Source organism: Vulpes vulpes, chromosome 16 (genome assembly GCF_048418805.1).
Source record: "Vulpes vulpes isolate BD-2025 chromosome 16, VulVul3, whole genome shotgun sequence".
In the NCBI taxonomy this organism is placed as follows: Eukaryota; Metazoa; Chordata; class Mammalia; order Carnivora; family Canidae; genus Vulpes; species Vulpes vulpes.
In genome coordinates, this window is record NC_132795.1 from 38,302,758 (window position 1) to 38,319,161 (window position 16,404).

The 16,404-nt window shown below is 45.0% G+C and overlaps 1 protein-coding gene across 2 annotated transcripts in view; it reads left to right on the forward strand.

The window, feature by feature from the left end:
* The first annotated feature begins 5,549 nt into the window (after positions 1-5,549).
* SRGAP1 (SLIT-ROBO Rho GTPase activating protein 1) overlaps positions 5,550-16,404 on the forward strand; it is a 266,692-nt gene continuing 255,837 nt past the window's right edge. For both annotated transcript variants that reach the window (XM_026001787.2, XM_026001788.2), the window contains exon 1: positions 5,550-5,859. In XM_026001787.2, coding sequence (XP_025857572.1) covers positions 5,790-5,859 — 70 coding nt within the window. In that variant the 5' untranslated portion in view covers positions 5,550-5,789. The remainder of the gene's footprint in view (positions 5,860-16,404) is intronic.

Sequence of the window (16,404 nt, forward strand, 5' to 3'; positions counted from 1 at the left end):
CTTGGAGATCCACTAAATTGAAAAAAATTCTCGACCATGTCGTCAACACTACTCAAGCAAATGTAGCTAGAGTTTTGTAAGGACATTCTTCTATTTTTATTTATTTTTTAATTTTTATTTTATTTATTTTTTACATTTTTTAAAATTGGAGTTCAATTTGCCAGCATATAAAGCATAACACCCAGTGCTCATCCCATCAATTGCCCCCCTCAGTGCCCGTCACCCAGTCACCCTGTCCACCTCCCCATCCACCACCCCTTGTTCGTTTCCCAGAGTGAGGAGTCTCTCATGGTCTGTCTCTCTTTCTGATATTTCCCACTCATTTTTTCTCCTTTCCCCTTTATTCCCTTTCACTATTTTTTTATATTCCCCAAATGAATGAGACCATATAATGTTTGTCCTTCTCCGATTTACTTATTTCACCCAGCATAATCCCCTCTAGTTCCATCCACGTCGAAGCAAATGGTGGGCATTTGTCATTTCTAATGGCTGAGGAATATTCCATTGTATACATAGACCACATCTTCTTTATCCACTCATCTGTCGATGGACACCGAGGCTCCTTCCACAGTTTGGCTATTGTGGACATTGCTGCTAGAAACATCGGGGTGCAGGTGTCCCAGCGTGTCACTGCATCTGTATCTTTGGGGTAAATCCCCAGCAGTGCAATTGCTGGGTCGTAGGGCAGGTCTATTTTTAACTCTTTGAGGAACCTCCACACAGTTTTCCAGAGTGGCTGCACCAGTTCATGTTCCCACCAACAGTGCAGGAGGGTTCCCCTTTCTCCACATCCTCTCCAACATTTGTGGTTTCCTGCCTTGTTAATTTTCCCCATTCTCACTGGTGTGAGGTGGGATCTCATTGTGGTTTTGATTTGTATTTCCCTGATGGCAAGTGACACGGAGCATTTTCTCTATGTGCGTGTTGGCCATGTCTATGTCTTCCTCTGTGAGATTTCTCTTCATGTCTTTTGCCCATTTCATGATTGGATTGTTTGTTTCTTTGCTGTTGAGTTTAATAAGTTCTTTATAGATCTTGGAAACTAGCCCTTAATCTAATACGTCATTTGAAAATATCTTCTCCCATTCTGCAGGTTGTCTTTTAGTTTTGTTGACTGTTTCTTTTGCTAAGGACATTCTTTTAGTATCCCTCGCCCTTGGGCAAAGATTCTCATGCATGAGAATCACCTGAGGACTTGCCCCTCATCCAAAATGTGGACCCTCTGAGTCTTTGTTCCTCAAAGTGTGGTCTTTATGACCACATTATCAGCCTGGTTGAGGAGCCTATTAGAAATGCATGATCTCAAGCCTCACTCCTGAAGGCATCGGGACCTTAGTTTAACAAGATTCTCAGGTGATTTATATGCATATTAAAGTTGAGAAATGTGGCTTTAAGTGCAGAATGTTTGAATTCTAAATAGACTCCCAAGGTGATTCTGATGAAGGTGATCGCTGGTTAGATCATACTTTATAAAACACTGCCCCGGGACATGATACCACAATGTAATTCACTGAAAGCACTACTGCAAGCAATTTGAGAAGCCACGGGGTCACAGAGTCAAGACAACATAAGTTATGCATGCACAACAGTTGCTGTTGTGAGGTTCTGCCTAGATCCAATAATAAAACCGAGGATATTGGTAGGGCTTCCCCTACTTTGCCATCCCAACTGACAGAGGAGAAGGTATCCGTTACAGGAAGGGGAGTATCAGAATGGCCTACTTTAGACATGAAACTATTTTTTTTTTAAGATTTTATTTATTTATTTGAGAGAGACAGAGACAGTGAAAGATTGCACGAGTCGGGAAGAGAGGAAGAAGCAGGCTCCCCGCTGAGCAGGGAGTCCCATGTGGGGCTTGTTCCCAGGACACTGGGATCATGACCCAAGCTAAAGGCAGACGCCCAACCAACTGAGCCACCCAGCTGCCCCGACATGAAACTACTTTTAGATACTGAAACTGTATCGAAAAGAGTTGTGTGACTTTGGCATTGACTCCTTAATGTGTTTGTATTTAACTTTTAAAATTGATTTCAGTTATTTAGAATTGGGCCAAAGTGGTACTGTAGTAAGGTGTGCGGTTTATTTTGTGGCTGCAAGGACCCCTGTGTATATTCTTAAATACACCCATGATATATGGCCACATGGTATGTTGACTAGTACTTCTGGAAATCTGGAGTGGTTCTGAAAGGCAAACACTGGATAATAGGGTGGATTAATACGTAGTAGGGATCCTACTCCATGGGGTGCTCTAAATTTCTCATCATGTGCCCCATCAAGTAGGAGTGTGGCAGGGGAGGGGTGAGCTTGAGCGGACCATCCCTGTTATACAGCTAAGAAAACAGCTACCACAAGGTGGAGCAAAGTCATGATATTAGAATCACAGTGGCCTGTCTCCCAAACTTGGCTCACCCCAGCTTCTGGATTTTAAGTCACAGGCATCTTCATATCCAGCTTTGTGAAACCAAGTGGGCTCCTAAATATGGAAAGAATAAGGAGAACCTGAAAAAGAGAAAACTATGAAAAGAACAATTGACTGTTCAGTCACACTGCATGGCTGGATAAGAAGAGGTCTATTGGGGGGGGGGGGGAAGAGATCCACGGAGGCAAAATCATGAATCAGTCAACACACTTCACCATATGTGAAGCTGCTTAAAGAACCATAATGCACAGGAAGCAGAGTAGAAAATTGAGAAAACCCACTATGGAAGCAAGCTGATAGGAGCTGGAATGCTGGCCCAGACAGGTCTTTACACATTTACTGGGCTTTCTAGTTTCTCAACTGTAAAATGAGGGCAATGGTATTCACCTTTGTAGGGCTCTTGTAAGAATGGACACAAAATGCTTTGTTTAGTGGGTGGGACCCAATTTCCAACAACGGTAAGATGGTGATTTACTAATATTAAGACATTGAAACATTTATTGGTGGTTTATCGGACATGTTGAAGTCAAAGATATTTGAGATACAGTCTCTGATTTTTATCTTTTTAAATCTTTTTTAAGTTTCATTTATGTAATCTGTGCACCCAACATGGGGCTTGAACTCACCACTCTGAGATCAAGAGTTAGAGGTTCTTCTGACTGAGCCAGCCAGGCACCCCACGCAGCTTCTGATTTTTTAAATAGCTTTCTTTCAAAGAAGATTAAAACTGAGATAATAATCACAAAGATTACTAACATCCTCTGGGTATGTACAATGGCTGATGTTGCTATCAGCACGGTAAGGGACTATCTCGGTAAGTGCTTATCACATCCCCAGGAGCTAGGCATTAACCCATTTTACAGATGAGGGAACCGAGGCCTGGAGAGGTGCTGTACTTTTTATCAGCTCACTCAGGAAACTGCAGAGCTAGAATTTACTTCTGGAGGCTCTGTCTTTGGGGTGTGTGCCTACCACCGTGGTTCAGGTCTAGCTTCAGCCAACAATTTGTTTCCAGGGGCTGTACTTTCCACTGCTAAGTTGTGCTTCCCAAGTGCAAATATAAAATAAATCTCAGTGGCACCATGAATGGATGATGTGAATCACATTTATGTTTGACTGCAACCATCACCAGAGAAAGCTGCTTATCTGTCTGTGGTCTCTCTCTGTCTCCCCATGCCCAACCTGTCCTTCCACCCTGCCAAGTTATCTTTATAAAACATATATGTGATCATGACACTTCTTTACTTAAAGGTTCCCTGTTGTCTGCAGGACGGGGCCCAAGAGCTCAGCACAGGAGCCCTCTCCCAGTTGGCCCTGACCCTCCTTCCCAGCCTCTCTGCTTTAGATATTCTGGCTCTTTACCCAATGCTCTTACATAAGACAGTTCCACATGAAATTAGGACAGTCAGGAGTTCCATAGTTAACCTCTTGTTTGGCAAGATGGAAAAAAAAATAATTTTTTTAAAGATTTTTTTTTTTTAAGTAATCTCTACACCCAACCTAGGGTTGAACCTACACCCCCCAAGATCAAGAGTTGCACGATCCACGGAGTGAGCCAGCCAGGTGCCCTGTTAAAAAAAAAAAAAAAATCTTTTAATTAAAACTTAAAAACCGTGCAATTTAAACAATGTGCACACATTATCAGCTGAAACATAAATATGTATGGAAATCTTCAAAATGTTGTTCACCTCCTATGAGAGGTCGGGTGTGTTAGTGGAGAACATCTTGTAAACTATACTTCGATTGCCCCAAAGTGTGTCGTTCTCTTTTTCCCCCCTGGAACCGAACCCCTTCCCTCTGTGAGGGGGCAAACAGCTTACTATTCATCCTTCCAGCCCAGTTTAAGTACCACGTCTCCCCAAACCTCTTGCGGCCCACTTTTTTCCTTTCAGGACTTCCAAAGCCACGAGTATTTCTCTTGCCTTACGGCATTATTGAGCTTTATTCTCTCTTCAGTCAAGCCTGAGATGCCTTAAGGCAGGGCCCAAGCACCTGACGTGGGAATCCCCAGCTCTTAGCCTGGGGTCTGGGCCCACGGTCAGGCCCAGGGTTACCGCCGGATACAGGGGCGCGGGGTCAAAGTCTCCAGGTCCCTACCCGGGTCAGATCCCCAGGGAAAGCATCTCGGGGGCCGGACACACCCCTCAGCAACTGCTTTGATAAACGAGGCCACACGGTGGAAAAGTGACCGGAGAGCAGACAGACGCCGGGGGGGGGGGGGGGGGGGGGGGGGGGGGGGGGGGGGCAGGCGGTCCGCGGGCGGGGGGCCGCGCCCCAGCCCCGCGCCCTCCCCGCGCCCCGGCCCCGCGCCCCGGCCCCGGGCGGCTTCCCCGGCGGCTTCCCGGGCGGGGAGCCCCCTGTGGCCGAGCCGCGCAGTCCTCTCCACGTTGCCCTCCCGGCCTCGGAGCAGCCGAGCCGCTCACGCCCCGTGGGCCCCGCGTTCTCCTGCTGGGGTGCAACACCTGGGGGCCCGGCCCTTCCCGGCGGGGGGAGCTCCGGCCCGCGATCCCTCCGGTGGGTCTGGAGCAGGCGGGTCGGGAAGCGCGACCCCGTGGGCCCCGGCGGCTCCCCCCGGGGCGGGGCGGGGCGGGGCGGGGGGCGGGCCGCGTGCGCGCGGGCGGCGGGGCGCGGGGCGGGGGCGCGGCTGAAGGCGGCGCGCGTGCGGGTGCGGGTGCGGGTGCGCAGGGCCGCGGCGGCCTCCTGGGGGCAGCAGCGCCGAGCGGGACGCGGAGGGGAGCGCGGGCGCCCCGGGGCCGGGCGGGCGGACCGAGGCCCCTCGCGGCGCCGGCTGTCGGGACCTGCGCCGCTGCTGCCGCTGCCGCCGCCGCCGCGCCCGGGACGCCGCTGGGTCCCCTCCCGGCCCGGGACCCCGAGCGCCCCGCGCCGCCGGCGGCTGCAGCAGAAGGAGGTCGCGGCGCCCGCCCCGCCCCGCCCCGAGCGCCGGGCGCGGGTCCCCAACAATGGTGCGGAGCTCGGGCGCGGAGCCCGCGTCCGCCCGGCGGCCCTAGAGGCGGCGGCCCGCCCCGTGCGCCCGGCCTGCCCGCCCCGCCCCGTGCGCCCGGCCTGCCCGCCCCGCCCCGCCCCGCCCCGGCCCCGGCCCCGGCCCCGGCCCCGGCCCCGACCCCGACCCGGCCCCGCCGCGCCCCCGACGGCCGCTCGGGCGGAGAGCATGGTGCCGGCGCCCGGGCTAGTCTAGTCCGCGGCTCCTTCTGGTTTCCGCCGCCTCCCCCTCCCCCTCCCCCTCCCCTCCCCCCTCCTCCTCCTCCTCCGCCTCCCGCGGGTGCTGCCCCCGGGTTCCCGGCGTGTGCGCCCCCAGCTGCGCCTCCGAGGGCCGGGTCTGCGCGCAGCCGGACGGAGCCCGCACAGCTGGATGATGTCCGCTCCCAGCAGATTCAAGAAGGACAAAGAGATCATCGCCGAGTACGAAAGTCAAGTCAAAGGTAAGGATGGGAGCGGCCGCCCCGCTCCTTTTGTGCGCCTCCTTGTCCCTGTGCTCGCGGAGTTGCGCCTCCAACTTGGGGGCCGCTCGGAGGAGGCGGCGAGGCGAGGGCGGCGGGAGCCCGTCGCGGTCCCCGTCCCGGTCCCCGCCCCCGCCCCCGGGCTCGAGCCCCCGGAGCCCGTCCCCGCCGCCGGCCGGTGCCCCCGAGCCCAGACCCGCAGCTGCCGCCCGGGCCGGGCCCCCGCGCCCCCGCGCCCCCGCGCCCCCGCGCCCCTAACTTAGCCTCCCTCCCCGGGCGCAGCTGCGTCCCCGCCCAGGTGTCCCCCTCCTCCCCTCCGTGTGCCTTTTAACTATCTTTGTCACAACGTTAATTTGTTTTTTGTTTTGTTGTTGTTGTTTGGGGAGTCTCTTTTTTTTTTTTTTCTTTCCGAAGTCTGGACACCCAAGTGGTCTAGAGCTTCACGGAGTGCACAGGATTTTTGGACACTGACACCGCTCACTCTGAATTTAGTGGGGTGAGCCCTGCCTTTTAGAAAACAGCTCCCTAAAATAAAAAAAATAATAATAAAAAAAGAAAGGAAAAAGAAAAAGAAAGAAAGAAAACAGCTCCCTGGAAGCCTGGCACTGGAACCGAGCAGGGACTAGTGGAATCCGACTCCTCCTCTATAATGGGCAGGATTCTGGGCCATCTTTACCCTCACGCGGGGATATTGCTTTATCATTTGCAGGAAGCTTCTCGCCTGTGAAGCGCTTTGAATATTTTAAGTACTCCTTTCAGTCCATTGACATTGTCAACTAAGGAAGCAAACTCATTAAGGTTGATTAAGCCTTTTTACTTAGTGTGCCTTGTGGTTTGGAAAAAAAATATATATATATATACCCTCTTTCTTTATTACAGGTATTTTGTGTGGCTGTCCAAGTGTTTAATGAACGTATATCTCTGTTGTGTTTGTGGGTTGTTGTTGGTTTTTTTCTTTTCTTTCTTTCTTTCTCTCTTTCTCTCTTTCTTTCTTTCTTTCTTTCTTTCTTTCTTTCTTTCTTTCTTTCTTTCTTTCTTTCTTTTTTTCCTCTTCTGTGATCTCTCCTGGGTGGTTTTCCCTATGGAGACAATGGGTGGAGTGTTGAGATAGCTGCTGTTATTTGGACTCTTCAATGCAAAGTTCTTAGCAATTGCTATGTAGACACCTGTGTTGTTTCAGATCCAGCCTTACAAAAGAGCTGCTGAGAGAGGAATTCCCTTACTTGCCTTGGGAAAGGCAGGAGCAGCCTGGGTGTTCTTTTGTGTGGCCAAGTTGTGAAAAATGCCTGGAGTCCTGTGACAGGACCTGGAGGGGTGACCCTCCATCACCCGAGGGTGAATTTGGACCATCTCATCCCGGCCACCGACCTATTGGATTTAGGCTAAACAGTGTTCAGGAAATAATTTTTAACTGCTTGTAATTAATGTAATTTATTCGTAGAGGAGCTGGTTACACTGGCCTGGAAGTTCTATTAGCAGAGAAGCAATTAAGTCCTTAGTGACAGGTAAACTTTTTAATAAGCGGAATCTTTCTTGCTGAGTGCAACACAGCCTAAAACCTTTCATTCTAAGGCAGAACTCCGGGTCGCCACTCCTCGTGCCGGTTTTCCCCCTGGCCCTTTGTGGTAGATCTTCGAGGGATGGCAGTGGGGCTTTCTGGCCGCCTGGAGCACTGATCCGCAGAATGCATATTCAAGTATTGGCTTAGTTATTTCTGCTCCAAAGTCATTTGTTCATGATCCAGTCCTTATATGAAAAATAGTCTCAGGATTAATTTCTACCAGCGTGTGCATTCTATTGTTACATGATTACTGATATGCTTGAGATAAAGGCCCTCTATGTTAAAAAAAAAAATCAATAAAATTGGACACGTTACAGTGTTTAGGATGCATCTATCAAATCCAATCCAAGGAAAATTATGGACAAATTCTGCCCCAGAGAAAGTGATCTCCATTCTCTTCAACCTTCCTCATACCGACAGTCTTCAGACTGCTTCAGGACTCTTTTCTACACCTGCCCTGCCCTTCTCATCAGGACCTGTGTCCAGACTTTATTTGCACACATCCTGTTTCTAACCCAGATCATTATATCCACATGTGGTTACGGGAATAGGATAGTACAGTTGAGTCGGATCATACGCACCTTTAATGGCACCGGTTTGTCTGTACTTATAAGCAAAATTAAGAAACGAGTAGAAAAAAAAGAAATAATGACAGTGACCTAGTGCATGGGGCCAAGCTGTCCCGTGCAGTGAGAGTAGGTTCCTTAGTAAGGTTGTGGAAATGCAGGACTCTGGTTTTCTAACAGCCCTATGTCCTGAGTCCCCTTGTAAGGGTGAGCGCCTTACCCTGGCACAGTGCTAGTCCACTGTTTGAAGGTATGTGGTTTTGGAACAACCACCTCTTTTTAATTGCAGCAACTATTTCACCTGATGATAAACAAAAGAAAGGTGGCCTGTTCAATTGCTGAAGGACAACCCGGCTGTGCTGGACAAATAAGACATAGGTCTGTTCCCAATGAATAAAGCCACACATATTGGAGTCTCTGGGTTACTTCAGGGTATGGGTGACTTCAAGAGTCATTTTGGGGGGCGCCTGGGTGACTCAGGCCGTTAAGCATCTGCCTTCAGTTCAGGTCATGATCTCAGGGTCCTGGGAGGAGCCCCGGGGAGGGCTCCTTGCTCGGTGGGGAGTCTGCTTCTCCCTCTCCTGCTTCCCCTCCCTCTGCTCATGCTCTCTTCCTCCCTCTCTCAAATAGTCATTTTTGATTATGTCTGATTTTTTTTAACCTTCTGATTTAGAACTTAAATCTCTGGAGTATTCTTTTTCTCTCTCATTTCCCTAATACCAGTTGCACGAATCTCAGAATTTCTCAGATAATGGTTTCATCTAAAGGAAAGACTCCAGGTATGGGATTTTGTCATTGTGGCTGCCCGCACATGTTTTGGGAACAGACTTCAGGGAGCTATTCTCAACTGTGAAAAGAACCATCATAGTTGACTATGTAAGACCATAATTGCATTTAGTTGGGTACATCATGTGGAGTAAGTCACTTAGCTTCTCTCTGGCTTTTGGTTTTCTTACCTATAAGATGAGGAGTTTGGATTCCCTCAGTTCTAAGGATCTTTGAGTCTGATTAAAGATGTGTCAGTTCACATTAACCACTCAGTAAAATTTTCAGGCTTTTTGCATTTTCTTTCAGCTGCCTGGTGTTGGGGCAAATCATCTTTGCTTTCACTTTTTTAAATAATGAATTCACAAACACTATGATCATTTGAGTTCTCAGAAAATTAAAATGTAATGCAGTGGGGGATACAGAAAAATAATAAAACCATGTTCAGGAAAGTATAGCACACACAATTGTAAGAGGGAATAGAATTACAAATTATACAAATTGTCAAAGAAGAGATAGGTTTAAATCAGGGACAAAAGGACCTCACTTAGTAATTTAAAAGGAGTGTGTCAGCTAGGAGAAGAAAGACTTTCATGCACTTAGTCAACTTCCGAAAGATTTAGAATCCAGTGAAGTTAATCTGTCTGCAGGGGCCCTTAAAAAGCAAGCTCATCTGAAGAAGTGTATGAAACACAAACCAGTTGACTATGTTACTTGTTAGCATCTCTGGGGGGGAAAAAAAAAAGCTTAGCAGTAGAATAAATCGTAACAACTGGCTAGCAGAAGGTTTGGAGATTATCTGGATTTTAGTATTTTATGCAATTTTTAAAATTCTGCAGCAAAAGTATTGTGGCACACATATAAAAAATACTGGTTCCCATATGGGAACTGAAAGAATCAAAAGACACATTTTGTGAGGTGGAATTTATGGACCGAGAGGTTGTGTTTGTTTTTAATAATGCATGTTGTTCGTTGCTAAGAATTGACAGCTATTATTTGCAATATTTTCCCAGGGATAATCTCATACTCATCTACATGCCATATGTACAGGAAGTGCCAAGAAAATCTGTTGTTCTTCAACCACTCTGCTGCCTGAACTACAAATAGTACGTTTTGGTAGCAGATGGAACGTGAGGAAATGCCAATTCCATTTGATACAAGCCCATGTCATGCAGTGGATTTCAATAGGAAAAAGTGCTGCTGTCACTAATATGGAACCTGTATCCATATCTGATGGTCTTTCATCCAACCTGTAATAGAAAACAGCAACAACTTAAATTATGAATTAAAACTTTATAGCTGGGAGGGACTTGGAACATTTCCTGTCCAACCCATTCATTTACCCAACCCAGGCCAGCATAATGACAGAGTTACACAATTAACTGTAACATACCTGGGGCTAGAACCCAGGTCATTTGTTTTCAGGAACAATGATTTGCTTTTAGATTCCTCACAAGTAGAGCAGGAGATAGAACACTGTTGAGACTTTTTTTTTTAAAAAAGATTTTATTTATTTACACACTCACACAAGCAGGTAGAAGGAGAGGGAAACAAGCAGACTCCCTGCTGAGCAGGGAAGGGAACTCCAGGTGGGGCTCCATCCCAGGACCCTGGGATCATGACCTGAGCTGAAGGCAGATGCTCAACCGGCTGAGCCACCCAGGGGTCCTCACTGTTCAGACTTTACATTCATTGAAGTAACTGTAATTGAACCTCGAAGAGAACAGCAGTGCCTCTGGTCTGTTAACAGGAGGAGTTAAATTGATTAACTGTAACTAAGTTGTTGTTGTTGTTGTTGTTGTTTTTTTTTTTTTTTTTTCACCAAGATCATTTCAGGAAACCACAATGTGCAGGCAACAGCTTCACATCCTTGCCTTAGGATCAAGAAAAAAAAATGGTGAATATGTGCAAATATAACTTGCTTGGAATTTTGGTCAGAGTAATTGCAGCTAATGCAATAAACCCTCTGATTTTGCCCAGAAACCCTGATTAGTTTCATGAACCTCAAAATGTATTAAGGAATAGTTTGGGAGACATTTTTGAGCAAAATGCATCCCTCTGAAATATAGTGAAGGTTGGCATGTACTACAGGATGATAAATCTCAGCTTTAACAGTCTGTATGGGTTTGCTTACTCTTGTAAAGTGTTGACCAATTTAGGAGCCACAGATTTTCACCTCTGATTCTCATTTGAGAGTCTTGACTTATAGCTTGGCCAGACTTCTTTTTTGTTGTTGTTTAAAATATTTTATTTATTTATTCATGAGAGAACGGAGAGAGAGAGAGAGAGAGAGAGAGAGGCAGAGACACAGGCAGAGGGAGAAGCAGGCTCCCTGCAGGGAGCCCAATGTGGGACTCAATCCTGGGTCTCCAGGTTCATGCCCTGAGCCGAAGGCGGGCACTTTAACTGCTGAGCCACCCAGATGTCCTGACCAGACTTCTTATTTCATTCATGCTACCCATTTTCTCTTCAATTTAAACAGTTAAGAGCTGAGGTAAAGAAAAGGCAATAAGCTATATGTTTCATCACTCTATTTTTTGTTTAATTTTTTGAAGGTAGAAGGTGGGATTAGGGACAGTTATTTGAAGATGTTTTTTAGTTATTTAAAAGTATATTTATCTGTTGGTCCCAAGTTTTTTTGTTTGTTTGTTTCTTTCTTTCTTTTTAAAGATTTTACTTATTTATTTGAAAACGAGAGAGGAGGAGAGTGAGAGAGAGCACAGCGGGAAGGAGAAGCAGGGTCCCCACTGAGCAGGGAGCCTGATGCAGGGCTCGATCTCAGGACCCCGGGATCATGACCTGAACCGAAGGCAGATGCTCAACCAGACTGAGGCTCCCTCTGAGTTATTTTCTAGTCTTTGGCAGCATGTATATGTGCACTCCTGTTGACATTTCTGGATGGGAGGAAATAGAACATATGGTTAAGAGTAGAGATTTTGGTGTAGCCATCCAGCCTTGCCACTGATCACGTGTGTGGTCTCTGAGAGTCAATTTCTTCATCTGTAAGATGAGGATAATACTAGTTCTTTCTTGTCTTTGTAAGGCTTCAGTGAGGTGCTTTGTGGAAAGCTTTATCACAGGCCTGGCATGTAATAAATAGTAAAAATCAGTTCTTGTTATCTGTTTAATTTTAGTTTTCTTTCCGTATCAACTGCTTCTTACTACATTCTGACTTAGATAAGCTTTTTGAAATTCAAATACTTAATCACCAGTCTGCTATCTGACTAGATCCCAAAGTGGGTGAATCTTTAATCATCCCGATAGAGTCCCATGTACTTTGGGGATGGAGTGGAGCAAGTTTCATGATGGAAATTAAAAGGGAAATGTGATAGGCAAACCAGGGAGATTGCCAGCTCCTTATAAGTGGATTTTATATGGTTATTATTTTTTATCCAAATACACGCAACAGAGCCTAAAAGCCTATTTCCTGGGCCTTGGCCGCCATGTGTCTGCTTACAATCTTTGCTTTGAATTTTCTTTACCTTGGTTTGGTGATGTTGGTATGGAAAACAAAAACTAGTCCAGTTCAGTGGATTTTATTTACCTGTGGTAAAAAGGGTTTTTCAGATATCAGATTTAAGAATCAGTCCCTGATTTAATTTCATGATCTTGAGAAAAATACATATATTTTAAAGTCAGTGTGGAAATGAAGAATTCACTTAAAACTGTGAATTTGGTTCTGCTTCATGAGACAATACTTTGATTTTTCCCCCCAGCTTTATTGAGTATAATTGACATATAACAGTATTTTAAAAAAAGATTATTTATTTGAGAGAGAGAGCTCGAGCAAGGAGAGGAGAAGAGGGAGAGAGAGAGAGAGAGAATTCTAAGCAGGCTCCACATCTGTCCTGTGGAACCCCACACAGGGCTCAGTCCCATTACCCCGAGATCACAACCCCAGCTGAAACCAAGACTGAGCCACACAGGCATCCCATAAGTACTTTGATAATAAAATTTATTGTTCATATATCTTTCAAACCTTTCAGTGCAGAGCCTTATTAATAACGTTTATTGAATGAGTAGAGTGCTCATTTGGATTGTCATTCCTTTACAGTGTAAGAATATGGTGATCATTCAAAATTTTGTGGGGTGGCCAGTAAAGTATTTCCAACAAAATTAAATAGAATTCAAATGGTGCGTGCCTTCTTCAGAATGCCATAAAATTAAAGCCAGTCTCAACAGTGGGGAGTGGTTACAGTGGGTAATGGTCAACTAAATTCCACCGGGGGTGGTTATCTAACGTGTATCTGTGGAATGTCACGCAGTTATTACCAGTAGTTTTTGAAGACCGTTTTGGTATGGAGAAATATTTTATAATAATTGGGGGGGAAAAGACTATAAAAGGGTGTTGAAATAATAACGAAAAGTAATCACAGTTAATGAGTGACCATGGTGTGTTGGTCACTGTTGTGGCGGCTTCACAGAGGAGACTGGGCCTTACCTGCCCATAGCAGGCTGTGATGCATGGTGGGAGGAATTGCTGGTTATTCTCACTTCTTGGTACATGTTGTATTTCTGTGTCTTTGGACCAGAAGGAAACCTTGGTAGGTTTCCTGGTTTAATGCAGGAATCTCACTTTGAGCTCCCCTCTCTTTGAGGATGGGGATGGGGCAGGGGTAAAGAAAATCCAAGCAAAATTTGGTCTTGGATTGAACCTCTGCTAATCACAGGACAATTTCAAACTTCTTATTTGCTTACAACTTGGTGATAGACTTGGGTTTTCCTTTGCTTTGAGTTTAGCTAGTGTTTGTGTGTGTGTGTGTGTGTGTGTTATGGACAGCAACTTCTCTTTTTTGGTATAATACACATACAAATGATAAAGAGAATGATTTCCATTAAAAAAATAATACAAATAATATCTCGACTACTAGCCACCAGGGCTAAGAATTACAAAATTAGACGTCATGTTGCTCTTTTCGTGACAAATCTTTCATCACATAGCCTCTGCCACCTGAGCAATTCTTTTTTTTTTTTTTAAGATTTTATTTATTTATTAATGAGACACGGAGGGGGAGAGAGAGAGAGAGAGGCAGAGACACAGGCAGAGGGAAAAGCAGGCTCCATGCAGGGAGCCCGACGTAGGACACAACCCTGAGACTCCAGGATACACCCTGGGCCAAAGGCAGATGCCAAACGGCTGAGCCACCCAGGATCCCCCACCCCAGCAATTCTGAATTGTTAAAGTCATCCTTTTGTTTTAAAGTTTTATGAACATTTGATAGTTTCCTTTGTAGTTTTGATGTACATTGTATTCATACATCAAAACCACAAAGCTGGGATCCCTGGGTGGCGCAGTGGTTTGGCACCTGCCTTTCGCCCAGGGCACGATCCTGGAGACCCGGGATCAAATCCCACGTTGGGCTCCCGGTGCATGGAGCCTGCTTCTCCCTCTGCCTATGTCTCTGCCTCTCTCTCTCTCTCTGTGACTATCATAAGTAAATTTAAAAAAATGAAAAAAAAAAAAAAAAACAAAACAAAACCACAAAACTCTTTAGGGGTGCCTGGCTGGATCAGTCAGTAGAGCATATGACTTGATTTTGAGATCAGGAGTTTGAGCCCCCATGTTGGGTGTAGAGATTATGTAAAAAAAAATACAGAGCTGTTTGTGTGCCAGATTTTTTTCATGATATTGAGAAATTGATATTAATTTTTTAAAATTGAAATAATAGTTTTTTGGCACATATAAAAATCTGTGTCCCTTGAATATACATGTTCAGATATTTATGGGTGAAATTAGAGTGTCTAGGATTTACTTCAAAATAATCTGGGGGAAGATGAAGTAGGTAGGAATACAATAAAATTGGCCATGAACTGATAATTGTTGAGTACATGGGGTTCATTATGTTATTCTTCTTTCGTGTATGCTGAAAATTTTTCCTGATAAAAAATTTTAAAAGTAAGTGCTCTTATGACTTCCATTTTTCACTCAATATTATGATATTAAGATTAATCCACATGAGGGGTATCAGGGTGGCTCCGTCAGTTAGGCATCAGACTCTTGATCTTGGCTCAGGTCTTGATTTCATGGTCATGAGTTCAAGCCCTGTGCTGGGTTCCAGGCTGGGTGTGGAGCCTACTTGGAAAAAAAAAAAGATGAATGTACATGGATGTATGTAGGTGTAGTTAATTTCTTTTCATTGGTATATTTATTCCAGTGCATGAAAATAGTCTATTCATTCAGTATGACATTTGGGTTATTTATAGTTTTTTTGTTATCAATAATAATAATAGTATAAGATGCTATAGGTGTCCCGTAGTGTACATGTTTTTTGAAGTATACTTGCTGTGTCATAGGGAATGAATGTGTTCAACTTTACTAGGTCATATCAGACTTTTCTGAAAATGCTGGGTATTTATACTCTTGCCAGCAGTGGATTGGAGTTCTGTGTCCTGAAGCACTATGGACTAATGTATTTAAGGTAATGCTAAACTATTATACTAAAGAGAACCCTAGAAAATAATAATGTAAAAATAGAGATTTCTCCTTTTCTGTTTCCTTCCCTTTTTTCCCCTTTTCCCATCCTTTCTTTCCTTTTTCCTCTCATATAACATTCTGAAGGTGTGCAGAATTGTTTTGCCACCAGAATTGTTTTACCTCACTAAATTATTTGGGTTTTCCTCCTCTGGTTTTTCTGCCATCATCTGGGGAACTGAACTTGTCTGCCTGAGTGAAACTGGGTCTTAAGTATATCCACGTTTTAGCTTGTGGGAAGGAAAATGAGTCTTGAGGAGCACCTGCCTCAGTGTTTTAAAACCCAGGCCAGACATATGCCAGACAATTTTCATTCATTTACTGGTGAGAATTTAACCACACAGCCACATCTGCTGCAAGGGAGTCTGACAAACATTGTCTACCTAAACAGTTCAGGTTCCTGCTACAACTCTATGACCACAGCAAAAGGAGAGGAAGATTTTGGTGGATAACTGGCAGTTAGCATAAAGACAGGGTGGTTTTTGAATTTTTTTCCCTAATTATTTATTTATTTATTCATTCATTCATTCATTCATTCGAGACACAGAGAGAGAGAAAGAGGCAGACACAGGCAGAGGAAGAAGCAGGCTCAATGCAAGGAGCCAGATGCAGGACTCCATCCCGGGTCTCCAGGATCAGGTCCCAGGCTGAAGGTGGCACCAAACCACTGAGCCACCTGGGCTACCCCTGGATTTTTTTTTTTGAGGGTAACTCTATTGGGGTGAAACTGTATTTTGTTTTAATTTGTATGTCTTTGATTGCTAAGAAGATAGTGCATCTTTTCACATGTTTACTGGCAGTGTGTTTTGGTCACTAAAATACTTACATTTTTGCCCATTTATCTGTTCGTTCCTTGTTAGTATCTTGTACTTACACAATTATAAAAGATATACCTTTTGATAAACAGGTTGTTTACCTTTTTTAGATGTATCAATTATTAACTTATGTTTGGTATTTAAGCAGTCTTTCCCTACTCTGACGTCAGAAGGTTATCTGTCTATATCCTTCTGTAAATGTTTTAAAAAGTTTCCTTTTGATGCATAGGGTTTTAATTCATCTGACGTTTATTTTTCATACCTTGAACTAGGATATATTTTTAGTTCTTTTCATATGGTGGATGACCAATTTTTTTAGCTTTATTTGCTAAATAGTTCCTTATTTTA